Source organism: Ictalurus punctatus, chromosome 9 (assembly GCF_001660625.3).
Source record: "Ictalurus punctatus breed USDA103 chromosome 9, Coco_2.0, whole genome shotgun sequence".
Lineage (NCBI taxonomy): Eukaryota > Metazoa > Chordata > Actinopteri > Siluriformes > Ictaluridae > Ictalurus > Ictalurus punctatus.
Window position 1 is genome coordinate 8,540,043 of NC_030424.2, and position 19,310 is coordinate 8,559,352.

General features: G+C 40.0%; 1 protein-coding gene across 2 annotated transcripts in view; it reads right to left on the reverse strand.

Annotated features, from left to right (window-relative positions):
• The window catches only part of tecpr2 (tectonin beta-propeller repeat containing 2), a 46,772-nt gene that overhangs the window by 10,283 nt on the left and 17,179 nt on the right, over positions 1 to 19,310 (reverse strand). For both annotated transcript variants that reach the window (XM_047157548.2, XM_053682505.1), the window contains exons 7-16: positions 17,676 to 17,808; positions 16,152 to 16,565; positions 13,799 to 14,535; positions 12,825 to 13,008; positions 12,271 to 12,444; positions 9,142 to 9,322; positions 7,117 to 7,258; positions 6,485 to 6,725; positions 6,091 to 6,180; positions 3,451 to 3,684 (exon numbers count right to left, since the gene is read on the reverse strand). In XM_047157548.2, coding sequence (XP_047013504.1) covers positions 3,451 to 3,684; positions 6,091 to 6,180; positions 6,485 to 6,725; positions 7,117 to 7,258; positions 9,142 to 9,322; positions 12,271 to 12,444; positions 12,825 to 13,008; positions 13,799 to 14,535; positions 16,152 to 16,565; positions 17,676 to 17,808 — 2,530 coding nt within the window. The remainder of the gene's footprint in view (positions 1 to 3,450; positions 3,685 to 6,090; positions 6,181 to 6,484; positions 6,726 to 7,116; positions 7,259 to 9,141; positions 9,323 to 12,270; positions 12,445 to 12,824; positions 13,009 to 13,798; positions 14,536 to 16,151; positions 16,566 to 17,675; positions 17,809 to 19,310) is intronic.

Here is a 19,310-nt window from a genome sequence, read left to right on the forward strand (position 1 = left end):
ACGTCAACTCCATGTGAGTGAGATCTTTTGTGTAAATCTATGCAACGTTCAGCGATTGTGTTCTTTATTATCTTTACAATGGCTGTGAATTCTGATTACATCAGCAGAATAAACAGACACAACTGATCCAGAATTATTCTTATGCTCACCCACTGGTTAGTCGAAGAGCAACACGGAATTTTACTGTATGTAAAACAGCAAAATGAAAAAAGAAAAGCCTTTAGTCTTTTTATCCTTTAATGCACATACAGTACAGTCACGTCCATAAGTATTTGGACAGTGATGTACTTTTTGTAATTTTGCCTCTGTACAGCACCACAATGGATTTTAAATGAAGCAGTCAAGATGCGATTGAAGTGTAGACTTTCAGCTTTACGTCAAGGGGTTTAACAAAAATACTGCACTAACAGTTTAGAAATTACAACCATTTTTACAGAGTCCCTCCATTTTCACAGGCTCAAAGGTAATTGGACAAGCTAACATAATGAATGGTAAGTGGTCTGCACTTATATAGTGCCTTTTAACCTTAACAGATTTAGACCGTTTCCCATTCACCCATTTACCCACACAAGCACAGACACACACCAATGACAGTAGAGCTGCCGTGCAAGGCACTAGCCTGCCATCGGCATGTGGAGGCAAACTTCAACATATGGAGGCATGTGGGCTGGGGAGCGAACCGTCAACCTGGCGATTAGTGGACAACCCGCTCTACCACCTGAGCCACAGCTGCCCCGTAATAATAATAGTAATAATAATAATAAAAACAACGTTAAGGTTATTTTAAAATACTTGGATGCAAATACTTTGTAGTTAATGACTACCTGAAGTTTGGAACCCACGGACATCACCAGGTACTGAGTGTCCTCCCGTGAGATGCTTTGCCAGGCCTATACTGCAGCTGCCTTCAGTTACTGCTTGTTTGTGGGCCTTTCTGCCTTCACTTTTGTCTTCAGTAAGTGAAAAGCATTCTCAATTGGGTGGTTTTCAAATAACTGACTCGGTCATTTAAGAACGTTTAATTTCTTTGCCTTAAGTAGCTCTTGGGTTGCTTTAGCGGTCTGCTTTGGGTCATTATCCATCTGTACTGTGAAGTGATGTCCTATCAGTTCTGCGGCATTTAACTGAATGTGAGCAGAAAATACAGCTTTAAACACTTCAGAATTCATCCTGCAAATTCTATCAGCACTCACATCATCAATAAACACCAGTGATGCAGTTCCACTGGCAGCCATACATGCCCATGCCATAACACTTCCTCCACCATGTCTGACAGATCATGTGGTATGGTTTAGAGTTCTTTCCTTCTACATACTCTTCTCATCTCATCATTCTGGTACAAGTTAATCTTGCATCAGAACTGGTCAGGCTTTTTTTTTTTTTTTTTTTTTTTTTTAAAGAAATCTGGCCTTTCTGTTTTTGAGTGTTACAAGTGGTTTGCATCTTGAGGTAAACCATCTGTATTTACATTCATGAAAGCACCTCTTGATTGTAGACTTTGACAATGATACGCCTACCTTCTCCAGAGTGTGCTTTACTTGGCTAGATGATGTGCCTACACCAAGTTTTTCTACAACAAGGAAAGAATTGTGCGATCATCCACTTTAGTTGTCTTCCAGGCCTATTTAGTGTTGCTGAGCTCACCACTGCATTCCTTCTTCTTAAGAATGTACCCAATTGTTGATTTGGCCACTCCTGAAATTTCTTCTATTCTCTCCGACAGGTCTGGTTTTTTTTTTCCCAGCCTAATTTGATGGCCTCTTTCACTTTCATCGTCTTTGGCCCGCATATTGAGAGTTCACTTGAACAGTTGGCAAATGCAAATTCAACGCTTGGAATCAACTCTAGACCTCTTATCTCATTAATTTGTCATGAAATAATGAGGAAACAAGCCACACCTGTCCATGAAAACGGCAAAATAAGTCAATTGTTCAATCACTTCCTAAATGGTTAATGCAATAGTTTTGTTAAACCCCTTCAATTAAGGCTGAAAGGCTACACTTCATTCACATCTTGATTGCATCATTTCAAATCCACTGTGGTGGTGTACAGAGGCAAAATTATGAAAACTGTGTCACTGTTCAAATACATATGGACTCGACTGCATTCCTGTAAATGGTAAATCACCAGTAAAAATCTGTTTAGTTTAGTCATGGCAGGGGTCTTCAATGTTATCCCTAAAGGGCCGGTGTGGCTGCAGACTTTCATTCCGATCAAGCAGGAGCCACTCGGGATTTCACTTATTTAATCAGTTCACCTTCGTCTCGAACAATCAACTGTGCCTCCAATTTGGCTATAATGGAAAAAATGCAGCCACACCGGCCCTTTCCGGACAAGTTTGAAGACCCCTAGATTAAAGTGTCATGTCAGTGCTCAGAAGAGTAGTGTGGGGTTAGTGCAACCTGAAAGGCTTTCTATTAACAAACATGTTGATGACATGCTCTGGTGCATCATTTGCTCTAGTTTCTGTTCGTTTGTTATTCCAATATCCACGAGCTCGGCACCAGCAGAACTGCTTTGCCTGCAGGGCGTATTAGTGTTATGCAAGAACCACCTGCTCATATCAAAATATAAAACACATCCCTGAACAGCAGGTGGTCTTGATACATGAAACCGGCACTCGCTGTCTGAGCACTTTAGTGACGTAGAATCCCATCCACCACTGTGCGAATGGGAAAATCAGAAAAGTACTCATTCTGCAACAAGAAAAACTTGATACCATGTTATGTTCTGAAGAAGCTATTTAAAAAAATAAAATAAATAAAAGGTAAAAGAAAAGCAGGTTAGCTGTACACTGCAGTTCACACTCGACCTTAGACGGGATGGAAACTAGAGAAGGTCTATGCGGAAAGGAATGTTCCATGTGGGTCACCTCGTCACAATCAACCCAGCCTAAGGGACGCTTCAAAAGCCCAACCCAGACGATGTGTTAAAACATGCTAGATAGGTAGGAGTGGGTGTTAAAAAGGTCCACTCCTAGATTGTTAAGCATTTACTACAAAAGCTGAAGGATGAACTACAATACAGATGTTCTGTAAAAGCAAGGGAAAGCAGCTAAATGAAGAAACAAGCTTTAAATCTCTGATCACATTTCTAAAGCTTATAAGCGCCAAACAAACAAATTCAATGAAAAACTCCAAGAACATCACTCTGTGAATGTTTATGTACAAAAACTTCAAAATCAAACTGGTGAGTCCCGTTAGTAACTGTCTCTAATGTCATCCATTCAGCTATTTCCAGGCTAATTCAGTTATGTAATTACTGTTAATCCCCAGCAACGCCCCAAGCCACCATCACAACCAACTGTTGTCGTCTTGACAACGAGCTGAAACTGAATAAATAAGCAAAGCTTTCATGACATGGTTGTTTAGCATTCCGCTAGTCTAAATTCACCATGCGCGTGATCCACTGACGCTACTCTCTTACAGGGGGTGGGTGAGTGTTACATACCAAGCTGGCTGAGGTCAAGAAGGGTCCAGTGGAGGCCGGTGGGGCAGTTGGCTGTGAGTGTGCGAATGTGCACACGGCCGTGCTGGTCCAGACCCCACAGAGCGTCTCTGCAGGCCGACAGCTGCACAATCTCAACATCTGCAGGCAGCTGGACAGTGAGAGGACGCATCTGCAGGTCCTGGTCCCAAATGCAGAACAAGTCTTTCCTGCTCTGACCCAGCCAAAGAAAACTCCCTGCAGAGATAAGATATACGATACACTGTACAATCAGATGAGTAATTAAAGGGAAAACTGGCTGTGAGGGCATTTGACTGGCGTGGTTTGGGTCCACTTGTCAGCTCAGAGGAAACAGTCGATGCAAAACAATACGTTCACAATTTATTCTGATTGATTAGGTTTATCCTACGATGAAACATTTCTATTCTGATGGGAGTGGTCTCTTGGTGGATGATAAATGTCTCATCCACAGGGCACGAGGACTCACTGAATGTTTGATGAGCATGAAAATGAGGTAAATAAGTAATGGCCTTCACAGTAACCCGACCTCAACTCAATTGAACACCTATGTGAGATTTTGGAAAATTGGTATTCATCAGTCCACTACAGTTCCAGAGATAATATATAACTGTATAATGTATGCCAAGGAGCATTAAACCTGATCTAGGGTCACTTTATTAAGATGCCTGTTTGTAGAAGTCATTAAATAGCAAAAGGTTTACACATACACCTAGACCGGTTCTCAACCCGGGGGGCGCGACCCCCTGGGGGGGATGTGGAGAGGTCGGAAGGGGGGCTCAAATTGTTTTCAAGGAAGAAAAAAAAAAACCCCACACAGACAGGGCATCATTTGGGTACATATATGCACATTCAAATAGAATGTTCATATATGAAAAACCCTGCGTTTTCTCTCCCTCTATATTTTCTTTTTGCTGGGAAGAGGCGGAGCTTAGCCTGCCTTTTATCTAGCTGTCAGTGCAGACCAGTGTTGCCAATTTAGCGACTTATTTTTTTTGAAGGGAAAAGAAAAAAAAAAAAAAAAAAAAAAAAAGGCTGATGACGGATCTAGTGACTTTTTGGACAAATGTTAGCAACCTTCCAAATGTGACCAGTACTGTCCTGCAAGCGTGAGGTCTTGCTTTCCTGCTGCACTCTCACCTCTCTCTACGTCTGCTCTGTGAGTGTCTGAGAGCCGGAGATTTAACAATGTCACATAACAAAATCCTTCTTATGTGAATGTTTTTAGAACGCAAGACGAATGTAACATGTTTTACATGTAAAACAGTACACGTTATTACAACCTAGTTCTCTTGTTCAAAGCAGGTATAGTGTTCAGAAACATTTTTGATCATTCATGTTCCATACCTGTCTGTTATATAATTTTATTAAAGTCATAAAATTTATTTTATTTATTTTAAGAAATCATAAAAGTTATGAAAAGTAAAAGTACAAAAATACAAAAGCAAAAAAAAAAAAAAAGAATCTATCTATCAAAAACAGATAACAGATTAGGTTATATATAGATAGATTTTATATAGAAAAGATAATCATTATACCTGGTCCCTGGCAATGTGTGTGTGTGTGGGGGGTGTTAGTTACAAAAGGTTGAGAACCTCTGACCTAGACTAAAGATGTTCAATCTCAGTTTTTCACAACTCCATACATTTCATGTTACCTTAAATTTCTTTTGACAAATCAATCTCCTTTTTCACATCAGAGGTTATTTTAAAACAATTGATCAGAGATGGATTTTATTTCAGCTTTATTTCACTACATCGGAATTCCAGTGGGTCAAATATTTACATGCATTGTCTCTCTAAACAAATTGATGTAAAAACTATCAGAAGCTTCTGATTGGCCAAGTGACATAATTAGGAGTTACTCAGAAGTGTACTTACGATTTCTCAGGAGTGCACCTGTGGCTCTATTTTATTTCCCTTTTTGAACTTGATACCATGGGAAAATCCAAACAACTCAGCCAAGAACTCAAAAAAAAATATCTGTGGACCTCCACAAGTCCGGTTCCTTCTTAGGAGCAATTTCCAAATGACCGAAGGTACCACACGTATCTGTACGACTGTATGCAAATATAAAAATCTTGGTTGCAAATGGGTCTTCCAGCAAGACAGTGATCCTAAGCATAAAATGTTGCAACAAAAAGACAACAAAGTGAAAATATTGGAGTGGCTATCACAAAACCCTGACATGAATCCCACAGACAAATTGTGGATTCAAATGGGTTTCTGAACAAGGCGGCCCATAAGCCTGAATGAGTTACACCTGTTTTGTCAGGAGGAATGAGCAACAACTTGTGGAAGGCTACACGAAGTGCAATGCTTATAAACGGTTGACCCACTGAAAATCTGATATTGTAATAAAAGCTGAATAAATCTGTCTCTTAGTTATTATTTTGAAATGACCTCTTGTGGAAATAAAGCAGCTACACTAATGGACTTAACACAGGAAATGTATGGTAACATGGAACGAGTGGCGTTTGAATGTCTTTAGTCTAGGTGTATGTAAACTATGTGGTTAAAGGAACTGTTTATAGGTCAGGTTTTAGACAGCCTTCATTGGAGTCCATAGTATTCAGCTTGTTAATCCACGGAGCTGCAATGGAAAAGGAAGGAACAATGCACATACCCTCTTTGGCTGGAACTGCTGAGGAAAACACAAATGCCCACTTAGTAGCAGATGCTAGTCCTCTGGGTGCAATAGTTCTCCAATATGTCCCTGAAGGAACGTTAAAAAACAAACAAACCAAACATCAGAAAACACACAAAAGTCACATCTGAAACACAACAGAAGCCAAAAATGATTATCCACCATTACTAAGCTGTAGGTGTTTTTACTCAATTATGGATGAAAGACATGTCAGAACTTCTGTTGGTCCTGCCTTGCACGATTCTGCGTTTTCCCCGACACTAACACTATGTTAAACTCGGAAAACCTTTGACAATCTGATATGCTAAATGTTGAACTGTGCAACGGGAAACTACAAAAAAAAAAAAAAAAAAAAAAAAAAAAAGAATCGCACCAATGAGGCTGCCCTTGGCCACGTGGAAGTCGTTGCGACCTGAGGCGATCCACACGCCGCTGCGGTTGGCACTGACCAGGCTTGGGTGACACTGAGACTGCTGCCAGAGGAATGCCACACGCAAGCGCTCGGCAACCCGCTCCACCGGAGCCTTGGTGGCCGTGGCGACACTCTGCGTGGCCTGGATCAGTGTCTGGAAGAGGCCACCCTGCTCGAACATTACGTAATCCGTGATGCTCACCTATACAGGAGATTAGGGGTGCAAGCGTTGTAGCTAGTAAATAATAAACACGATTGTCATCCATTTGTTTGTAACTTATACATTAAAACGCTATTTGTGAGGAACGCGCTGTACATGTTTATCAACTTTACACTAAAGCTTAAAATATCACCAAGATATATTCAAGAGCATCACATTAGAATATGAAAAAAAAAATCCCTAACAGTTCTGTCAAATGACATTTGTTGAAGAAAATCTAGTTTTAAATAATCTATTCAGTAACCGAGAATCAGAATCCATTTTATTCACAAATAAACTATTCTGTTCAGCTTTATAACTGAATATAACTTTATGGCTGTTGGTAGTAGACTCAGATGTTTGGATTGTACTACACAGCGCTGCACACGTGTACCTGCCACCAGTGCTCGTCTTCACCCTGGGGTTTCTTAGCCGTGACCCCAGTTCTGAACCAAAGTCTACCGCTGGTGTCCAGAGCCCACAGGGTGCTGTTCTCACCAAGAGCAATGCAGATGGGCTCCAGACGCTGACTCTCACTGCACACACCACACACAGATTACAAGCTACACTTGAGGTCACATACGTTTACATATGCCTTGCAGAATCTGCAAAATGTTAATAGTAAAAATAAGTAAATAAGAGGGATCATTAAAATTGCATGTGGTTTTTTATTTAGTTCTACCCTGAATAAACTATTTCACATAACAGATGTCTACACATAGTCCACAAGACACAATACTAACTGAATTTACGCAAATGAACCAGTTCACACGTTTATAAACGCTTGATTGTTAATACTGTGTGTCGTTACCTGGATGATCAATGACTGTGTTTATGTTTTGTGATAGTTGTTCATGAGTCCCTTGTTTGTCCTGAGCAGTTAAACTGCCCACTGTGCTTCAGAAGATTCCTCCAGGTCCTGCACATTCTTTGCTTTTCCAGCATCTTCTGCATATTTGACCCCTTTCCAACAGCGGCTATATGATCTTGAGATCTATCTTTTCACACTGAGGGACTCGAACACAACTATTACAAAAAGGTACAAACATTCACTGATGCTCAAGAAGGCAACACGATACATTAAGAGCCAGGGTGTGTGTGTGTGTGTGTGTGTGTGTGTGTGTGTAAACTTTTGAACAGGATGATCGGTGTAAACTGTCATTTTGCCCCCCCGCCCCCCAATTTAGTCCTGGCCTTCAGAAGCTACATAAAATATTTACATACTTCCCAGAAGACAAATCGATCATCGATTACATCGATCAGCCTGTTCAAAAGTTTACACCCCCCTGGCTCTTAATGCATCATGTTGCCTTCTTGAGAATCAGTGAATGTTTTGTAATAGTGTATGAGAAGTCACACACACACACACACATATATATATCTTCTCATATACCTACTGCTGGAAAGGAGTCAAATATGCAGAAGATGCTGGAAAAGTAAAGAATTTGCAGGACCTGAAGGATTTTTCTGAATAACAGTGGGCAGTTTAACCGCTCAGGACAAACAAGGGACTTTTGAACTGGTTTTTTTTTTTTTTTAAATTCGGTTATAAACAGTCCGTTTATGTAACATTTGTTATGTAAAATAGCTTATTCAGGGCAGTGCTAAATGAAAAAAAAAAACAAAACGCAATTTTTATGACCCCTCTTATTTTTGTTTTAAATTATTAACATTTTGCAGATTCTGCAAGGGGGATGTAAACGTTATGACCCCGACTGTAACTCAAATGATCAATGTTTTGCACTGGACAGACAAAAGCTCATGTTACTCTGATGTCAAATTCATGATCACCTTTATACACTATATGGCAAGAAGTATGTGGACACCTGACCATCACACCATGGGCCTTCTCCAAACACTTGCCACAAAGTTGGAGGAGATTTCCCCTCACTGGATCTAAAGGGCCCAAACTGGTTTGGTCCATGGTTTTGGAATGTGTACATATGGGTGTGATGGTGTGTCCACATACTTTTGCCCACACAGTGTATGCTAAATATTGCTTGCACTTTTCATTGTTACAGTCTAAACCGTTCTGTATTATTGTTTTAATCTAGAAACATTATGATGTCATTTTTAACTAACAAGACACTCAAAGTCCAGTCAGCTGTTATATGGAAACATACAAGAGATCATCAGCTGAGAACAGTGTAATCAGACCTGCGTCTTCGTAAACAAACGATAGAACAGTACTTTCTCAGGATTTCTCAGATACAAAATGTACTGCATTCATTGCTGGTTTGAACCTGCTTATACCAGTTTTGCCATTTCACTACAAGGAAAACAAATTCAGCAAGGTAAAACAGCAGTCACTGTGCACTATGATGACTAGATTATGTCAAGCTGGTCCCTAAACCGTATTACGGATTAGCATTTCAAGACAAAGTAGTTACGGTGAAGGTCTGGAGAGTGGTGAGGGTACCTGACTTTGTCGTATTTCCACTGTTCACCCTCTGCACAGTAGCTGCTGAGTCCCTCTCTGTAGAAGAGAACCCTCTGCTCGCTCAGTGCCCACACCACACTGCCCCGTGCTGCTATCTGTGCCATGGGACATGGGCAGTCCACCTTCACCGAGCGTGCACACGGCCGGTCCGTGCTCAGCCCTGACACACACACGTTCATACACATCGCATGCACACACACACATGTTTTAAGTGTCTATAGTGCTGTTCAGTTTCCGATGTAACTTCACTGCCTTTCAATTTGACATTCTTATTAGTCAAACCACCTTATTAGCTTATTCCATATTAGCTTCAGACAGTGGATTGGATTTATTAAAATTAAAAAATAGGTTCAGAACTGATCACACTACTATAATGGCAGGAGGAGAAGTTATTATTCTAAGGTACTGCAAGTCGACAGATGCCAAGTCCTGACTGCAATGACTCATTCAGGAATGGGTCCTAGCAGTTACATAACATGCAAAACATTATTCTCTAGATTGTACAGGAAACAGAAACTATTACCTATGAACATTCTCTTGAAAACAATTCTCTACCAGGTGAATATTATATAACATTTTTAAACATTCTTGATGGATCTTGATAGGATGTCCTGTTTAGTGGGTAAGATATAAAGTACAGGTTAGCAGGTTTTTTGTTTTTTTTCTTCCAAAGAAATTACACTTCTATAAAGAAAGAGATCTGATGATTTAAAATTAAAACATGGATGCATCCTGGAACAAGAAAGAAGATAAACCTCTGATTTGAAGATGGTGGTGTACAACATCTGGCACAGTTACAACAGATGTGTCCAGAAGACTGGTCAAGATTTGGCCGAGCAATCTTGCAGTTAAAACTGAGTTAGGACAGGGTTTTGCTTGTATTTTCTCATTTGTAAGTCGCTTTGGATAAAAGCATCTACTAAATGAATAAATGTAAATGTAGAACAGAGATGTCAAGGCGAATGTGGGGCAAATTCTACAACCAGGAGAGGATTTCAATAGAGATTCAATTCAGTTCTAAAAGAAGAGGGTGGCCATACAATGTCCTATTCTTTCTCTCTTAACATTTTACACTCCACTGTAGCGAACACTGATGGTGTTGATCTTTCGCTTCCCATGTACCACGTCTACAACGACGAGATCATTCACTTGATGAATTGATCACCTTTTCAGAATCTTATCATCATGTCAATCTATTATGGGATGGTTGTTCATGCAGGAAAATGCAATAAAATATAAAAACAATATAATTTGAATGCTCTCACCCATCAAGAACATCAGGCACAGCTGAGTACTATAAATACATTTACAGGGTGTTGTAAAGCGAGTTAAACTGTCACGGCTTTTGCTTTCATTTTCAAATATTTCACTCCAAATCCAAAAAGTGACTGCTCTATCCTTGCCAGTGTGACGTTAACTGAGATCATCATAAGTGCTGTTTTTGCAAATGAATGCACTAAAAGGTATTATATCTGGCGATTCAGGGGAATAAGATGCTATTCTGTCAGCTAGTCAGTGTATTCACAGGAACAATGTGGTTGGAGCTGGAGGCCAAACTACTGCTGGGGATTTCCATAAAGAGAGCTACGAGACAGCTGGCACGACCGTGCTGAGAGCTGCTGTGCTTGATTACACACTGCAGAGTTATGTAAAGCACACTGACACAACACCAACACTGGGCCCGAGCAACTACACAGCAGCATGTGTTGCAATCGCAAACTGAGACTTTCTTCTTGCTTTCAGTTCAGGACTACTATAGTCAAAGATCCAACTGCCCAAAGTGTTTAGAAAGTGTTTAGGGAAGAAATGTTATTAGTGGAATCTGGATTGTGTGTTTTATAAAAAGTCATGCACCGCCATCTAATGGTCAACTATTAAAACACTACACATCTGAGGGTGTATAAAAGATCCTCTGTTTCTGGAGGATTTTCTTGACATCTTCTCGGTTTCATCTGACTGCTGACTCTTTGTCCACAAAAAAAACTTAGGAAGTATGTATATGATCTCACTGTCAAACGGTAGAGATGGGTACAAAACAATTTCCAAAACATTAAGACGTACCATGGAACACTGAAGACAATCATCAAGCAATGGAGAAAATGGTGCATCACAGTGACATTAAAGAACGTAACGCCCTTCCAAAATTGACGAAAGGACAAGAATAAACTTAGGGGGGGATGGGGAGGCTGCCAAGAGTCCTATGGCAACCACTCTTTGTCTGGGTTATGGTGTAGGGGGTCTAAACGGAAGCATTTTCCACGAAAATAAACATCCAGGCTCACCTAAATCCTCCTTAACTTTATGGCAAAATATGTTATGGTCTGATGAGGCCAAGATAGAAGTTTTGGGCATAATTCTAAAAGATATCTTAATTCTCATAAAACGAAACGGCTCATCACCCAAAGAACACCATTCCCACAGTAAAGCATGGTGGTGGAAGCATGATGCTGCGGGGCTGCTTCTCTTCAGCTGGGACTGGGGCTATAGTCAAAATAGAGAGAATCATGGATAGCTCTAAATATCAATCCATTTTGGCACAAAACCTTCACCTTCCAGCACAAAAAAAAACGACTCAAAGCACAAATCCAAGTCAACAAAGGAATGGCTTCAGAAGATGATCAAGGTTTTGGAACGGCCCAGTCAGAGTTCAGATCCTATTGAAAAACCGTGGAATGATTCAAAGAGGGCGCACTCGCGCGCACCCACCCCCCAGAATTCCAGTCCAAATAAAAACCTTTAATACGAAGTTATACATTTCAGTATATCTTTATGGTAGGACTGAATTCTACACAGATTCTACATGAATCTAATTTAAATTTACAATTTATTACACAGAGAAAACTTACTCTAATGGGGGTGTACATGCTATAGATTCTTGTGCAATTTGTAACTCTGTCTGGTTCAATATTGAGCAAGAACAGCACAATCCATTTACTATAGCTTTAGAAAAAGCTTTACGTTTTTGACAGTAATGCTACACTTCCTGTTTGAAAAGCATTCGATGGAGTGGATGACTAGCGAGAGTTTACATAAAATGCACGCATGCACGCACATGCTTTTAATCATGAGATCCTACTCAAGGACAATACAGCATTCACTACAGCTCACCTGTCTGGAGGTAAAGATCTCCGCTGGTGCGTATGATCCAGGCTGTGTCATCACTCAATGCCACAAAGGAAGTCTCATCCAGGGCTTTGTACCAGTGCCTTTTCCCCTTAATGGTCACTTTACCACAGGCATAGGCTGTCATGGTCTTCTGTTCCACCTTCCACAGCAATGAGCCTAAAAAAGACAAACAGGAAGCACAAATCTTGTACTTATGTTCTGATTTCTCACCACACAAGACATACTATTTCCATTCTATTACCTAGTACTACTAACTACCAGGCTCTGGAACCGAGTTTCACTGTGAACTTTCCCATTTCACTTCATTAGGAGTTCCGGAAATCACAATTCCATTGATTCCTAAAACCTTTTTTTTAAATATGCATTTATGTGGCTTTCATTAAAGTTTATTGCCTGATATGCCAAACAGTCACCGCATACAAGTTCTTTAGTTACCAGACACAGTGGTCTTTTAAGTCCAGTCCTTCAGTAGTCTTATAAAATAAAGTAAGCCCTGCCATGAAGCAAAAGCGGAGAAAGGAAAAAGCTCTGCTTACCAGAAGGGGACAAAGCCACCTGCTGGACATTCTCTTCATATTTCTGCCAGCTCAGGCTACCATTGGTGAGGCTGCTGCAGTACAGGACTCCTTTAAAATCTAGGCACCAGATGTGTCGCTCAGTCACTACCAGGCTGAGGATGCCATAGCCTGGCCCACTGTAGCCCATCCAGCTCTCGGCCAACTGCACCAAGAGCACAGAATAAGGAGAGGGAACATCTCAGCTGTGCCACTCATTAAACCGTACAACAACAACAACAAACAGGATAAAACCATGTGAAAAAACACCTCAAGGACCACAAAATGTCTCTCAATGACCAGATCTATCATTTCAGATCGTCCATTACTACTGAGATGGAGATTTGATTCACTTATGGTTGAACACAAAGTACATTTTTAATATAATCCTTTTACAAATCACTTATTTATATTTATATATATATATATATATATATTTATATATATATATATATATATATATATATTTATATTTATATATATATATATATATATTTATATATATATATATATATATATATATATATATATATATATATATATACACACACACACGCACACTTCAGTTTCTACCGTGATGAGGTTGACTGTGTTGTTGAAAAGCATCTGCACTGACTAGAGCAGAGGAGCAATCACTTTCTATTATTATTATCAGTGGTGTAATGATACGTAGAATTCAAATTTGATACCGTTTTGTGGTACTTTCATACAATACATTTCCGATACAGCAAAAATAAGTGAGATGAGCCAAAACATTATGATGGCACGTGTCAAACTGACATCCACATGAATGCCAGGCCCGAGGGTTTCCCAGCAGAACATTCATTCCACTGGCTTGTCCTCTTCTCACAGTGAATCCTGGTGACATCACTTCCTCAGGTAAACAATGCACATGTACCTGACTGTCCACATGACTAAAAATTAAAAAGCCACAGGACTCACCTGGTCTGGCTTACCTGGTCTGTTTTGTGAAGCCGCATGTCTTCCTGCTCTGTCTGCTTCACGGTAGAACTCTGTAGGTCCACATTACTGAGGCCATCCCCCAAGCTGGCACTAGATGGCATGCCATGTGCGTATATGTCCTCCTCGTCACTGGAGGGCGATGGCTCCGGCTCCGGCTCTGGGGAATATGGAAGTGGCCTGATAGGATAGTACAGTAAATCCAAATCAAAGTTCCTTTCTGAATCATCTTTGGCCTGAAGCTCTGGATTATGAATCTCAGTTGGCTCCTCCATGTCAGGCTTCTCATTAGCTGCATGCATGTAGGAGAAAGTGCACTCCAGCAGCATGTCTACATCTGGCGTGCTGGTTGTTTGCTCCTTGCTTTCCACAGCTTTGGCAGGGTCGTTGTAAACCTGGCAGTCCATGTCTTGTAGACAAAGGGATGTCGGACATGAGGGCTGCGCATCTGCTTCTTTGCTCAGGGGGCCCTCACTGCTCTCCTGGTCCTGAAGCTGGGACTTTTCTGAAAAGTTCTGCAGTAAAAATGTTTCCGTGCTGAGGGCCTCTATGTAAACAGAGCCCTCGTGATCGGGCGAGTCATTGCTGTGGAGGTCCAGGCTGCTGCACAGGAGGCTATTGCGCTCTGAGGGTGGCTCGCTGGCAGGTGTGGGAAGGCCGTCACTGGTCAGGCCATCCTGGCTGTACGTGCTCTCTGACCAGCTGCTGTGCTCGTTCACACAGTTCCCACTCTCTGTGAAATCATATGAATTAGAGCTGCACCATAGCAACACATTCACTGTAAAGTAATGTAATTATCGCAATCAGGAAATGGGGAAAGTACTTCAGTAGTAGAGCTGGATTATTGAATTGTATTTTAATCATAATCAAGACTTTTGTATTTCTAACACATGGGGTGGCTCGACTTCTAAATGGGGTGTTTTCTTGGTGAATGACATGCCAAAAGAACTGAAAAGTACATTTTAGTTCTTTTGTATTCTAGATAAGTTCATCTATCCCAGTTGGCTTAGCTGGAGAAACAACTGCACTACCTCAGACGCTTCCTGTACAATGCACCAGCTTTAAGACACTCCCTTCCTAGGACACAAGCACTCTGACTACTACAATACTTTCCCTGGTAAAAGGGAAAATGTTGGTCTGGAGTAAAATGGGCTTAAAAGGAACTCCAAGCTGAATGAAGGTTCATTAAATAAAGCATTAACTAAAGTTTTACGGAGATATAGCCTCACGTCCATTTTGGCGTGCTTGCAGTCGAATTTGCGCCTTATCTGAAAATAATTTCGTCTATCCAAAAAGCTTTGAATAACATTTTGCCAGCATGGTCTCAAGATCTCAGCCAATTGTGGTGAAAACTGGACGAGCTTGTCTTGGATGAGATTGAAAAAGTAGGTTTTTCTGAAAATTCTAAACAGCGGGAAATGACGGAAAATGACCTGATGTGGAGTAGCTCTGAGCCAAGGAATCGGAGGAAAAAAAGAATTTTGTTTCTAGGCCTTATGGTTCAAAAGTTTATAGCATAAACGTAAGTCAAGTTTGAGCAGTAGGTGGCACTACAGGGTTTGAGATAGAGACTCCATTCTCGCTATGGTTAATGTTGAGACTGTCCTCTACCCAGGGGTGAACTTTAGCATTAAGCAAAGTTCGGCAATTGCCTTGGGCCCTGAGCTACCAAGGGCCCGCACAAATATTGTTTTCTTAACAATAAATTTGTAATGCAAGTAATGTAATTTTATTGACATCAGTAACTGTAATCAAATTATATAAATTTAAAAGGTAATGAGTTACATTACTGCATTATCAGAGAAAGAAATTAGAATACAGTAACGCGTTACTTTGTAACGCGTTATACCCAACGCTGACTGCCACAGACAGAAGAAGGAGAAGAAGACGACGACGACTAACAGCTACAATAGGTACCTTGCACCTGCAGTGCTTGGCCCCTAAGAATAATAATAATAATAATAATAATAATAGTAGTAGTTTTAATCTTCATTAAATATTACAGAGATTACATTTAGATGCATATAACTATGTCAAACTACTGGTCAAGATTTTGTGGACATCTGACCACACACATGCTTTTTGAACATCCCATTCCAGATTTATACATCCTATACAAACTCTGTGCTTCCAACTTTGTGGATAAAGTTTGGGGAAGAAACACATCTGGGCTGGTCAGGATGGTCAGGTATCCACAAACCATTATATAGTGTCCACTATTAATAATGGCTGGTAAAAATCTCCTGAAACCCCATGGTGAGTACCTATGCGTTAAAATACAGTCATTGCATACAGGAACTAAAAGGTAGATCAGACTTGCTAATGCTGATAAAGACAGCCTGTACGCACCGTGCCTTATCCTCTTGCCCTTCCTCTTCAACTTGACAGGCTTGACAACTAGCTCCTGCTGAAAATCCTCTTGTGTGATGGTGCTGTAGCGGCTCGAGGACATCTCTGAAGTTCCTTGTGCGCTCTCCCACGAAGTGATGGAGCTACTGCGGCTTCGCGCATCTCCCGATACCTTCTTCTGGTCCTCAACCTCCTCTGCCACCTCTAGTGCTTCCAGTGCCTGGCTGAACTCCTCCTGGGTCTCTCTAAACTCCTCTTGCGCTTCTTCAGACTCCTCCGCTTTGGGCCGCTCTTCTGGTTCTGCAACAATAGCTACGGTCCTGATCGGCTGAGCTGTTTCCACCGCTCCATTTGCGGGGAGCAAAACGGTTGGGGTGGAGAGAGGGGAGGTTAGGCGATATGACAGATCTGACACTAAGAGAAGAAGGAAAGATTGGGGTTTTTTTTAGGGGGGTCCCCCCCAGTACACTCAATGGCAATATTTACAAGCAGCCTAATAATCTATGAGTAACCTGACTGATTGGAATAAAGTAAACCGAATGAACTAAATGAAATTCCTATCCAAACTAATGATGTGGGTAATCCTTTTAACAATCCATTAATAAACAGAGTAACAGCCATGCAAACCTTTGTGTCCGATTACTGTCACTGTCAGAATCTGTGTGCGCATTCTGTGCATGAGACTTACAATGCGCTCTCTGTGCAATAAAACAGTCTTGGAAGAAAACACAGTTCATATTACACATTGTAATCCATGTTTGAATAATTTTGAGGTTCGATGTGTGGTGGACTGGGCATCAAGCGAACATTCTGAGGCAGACGGAGGATGAAGATCGATTGAAAAAATTCAGGGTCTAATATTTATCAGAAATTCAACAAGAACTTAAAAGATGGTAAGAAGAAAGTATTCCCAAACGACGTCGTTAACTTTCTTCATCTTCTAGTGTGTGAAGACCTTAACGAAGACCTTCGTCATACTGACGGATAACTGGTACAATTTTGATATTTTCGGAAACCACAACGTGCTTGTTCTTAAATCGCAGGCAAATACGAACTGATGAGCAAATTCACTGTGACACACAATTGAATGAAGATTTGCACAGACTGAAATTATGTAAAACTAGGTCATTTATTTAACGATGAAAGAAAGAAAAAAAAAAACAAACAAAAAAAAACCCCCCCGAACGCTCTGACGGGACTCATGCACTTCTCTTGTTACGGTAATGTTGACACTAAACTCTACTTCCCGCACGTGCATAACTCTGGACTGGATTACATGTAGCGTGCATATCAGAGACTGCCGACAGATTACTCAGTTCAGGAGACACAAACAGTTCATTTGGAAGCTGCATAGTCATTGAGAAATACAAGGCTGTATATAACTGTATATAAAACGACCGAAAATTCAGCAGCTTAGACTTGCTATAAGCTACAAAGCCTGAAATGTTTCAGCCAATGTTTCTGCTGAATCTGAATAAGGACCTATAATGAATAATGATGTACAGTAACATAATCAAGTCTTACTGTTGGAGACCAATCCCTCGGGGCAGTTGGAGATACGCATAACGTCTCGGTCTCCTTTCAAAACGAAGATCTCGTTTTCTGTGCAAGACACAGACACTATGTCTCCACAGCTCTCCATCCCGCCTACAATAACCTTGAAGTGAACAAACAATTGCCGTTATTAAGTCGCCATAGCTAATATTCGTAGACCAAACGACAGATTAAACCCACAGCACATTACATTTTTGTTTAAACACAGTTTGTATACAGGATTAACTTAGAAGTAGGGTTTCCATTTACCAGATTTCATTATAAATTAAAAAAGTAGAGGAAATAAAATAAATAAATAAATAAATAAATAATTCATAAAGTTTGCATCTGTGTCTATTTAGTGCTTATTATACTATATTATAATATATATATATATATATATATATATATATATATATATAATATATATATATATTATATATATATATATATATATATATATATATATATATATTATATATATATATATATATATATTATATATATATATATATATATATATATATATATATATATATATATATATATATATATATATATATATATATATATATATATAATCTGCATTCATATTCAAATTTAAACCAGAAGTGGTCTGTACCATAAGTGGTTTTTACTAAACAGTAAACAATAAGTGTCTTATAAAATGTTATCAGCTTTACATAAGTTTTTGATTTCAGCTTCACTTAAGCTAGGATTTGGTACATTCCAGAAAGATCATAAAAGTTCGCTGGACACAATACCAGAATCTTCTATAAAGCTGGACACACTCAATGCTCCTAGGGTCCTTTAAGTAGAAGTGTGAATCTCTAGGCACCTCACGATTCGATTACGATTCAGGGTGCTGCGATGTGATGATAAAACTAATAATCGATGCATCTTGATGCATCTTTTTTTTTTATTTTTTATTACTGACTAATTGTGCCAAATCGCCATTACTGCTATGACGATCCCTCCTCTGAAAATAGTTTTGTACGACTCCTTTGTACCTGAATCTCACAGTTTTTAAGCCTGTCGTTTTTGTGTAAATCGAGTTAGAACAGAGACTTGTCAAAAATGTGTTATAACTGTGACAGTTCTCAGCCACAGACTGTCCGGGCACTGCACTTCTGCGTTCCGTCAACATGACGTTATCGATTAAGATTTACTAAATCGATTTTTGACATTTGTGAATCGATTCAGAATCGTCCACGTCCGCATCGCCATGTATCCAAGAATTGCCGTCCACTCCCCACCTTTACCTTCAAGCAACAATTCATTATAATGACATGATTTTTCAGGAAGATGTTCTTTTAATAATGATTCATAGATCATTCAAGAAGGACAAAACAAAATCAAAAAACATGTGCAATGAACATACAAGTTATTTTTTTCCCCCAAATTCATTACATGATTATTTTGGAGAGCCCCGCAGAGATCTGTGCTCTCAGTGCAGCTGCATGGAGCAGCGGATCTATAAATAAAAGCATTTCTATTGTCTGTACAGGAACATGGTAGATATATGGTTTTATTTTGGAACTCAGTAGCGCAGTGTTTAAGTGGAGAAAACCACTGACAAAAACGAATAGTGCGTCTTCGTATAAGGTTAATGAAATTGATTTTTAT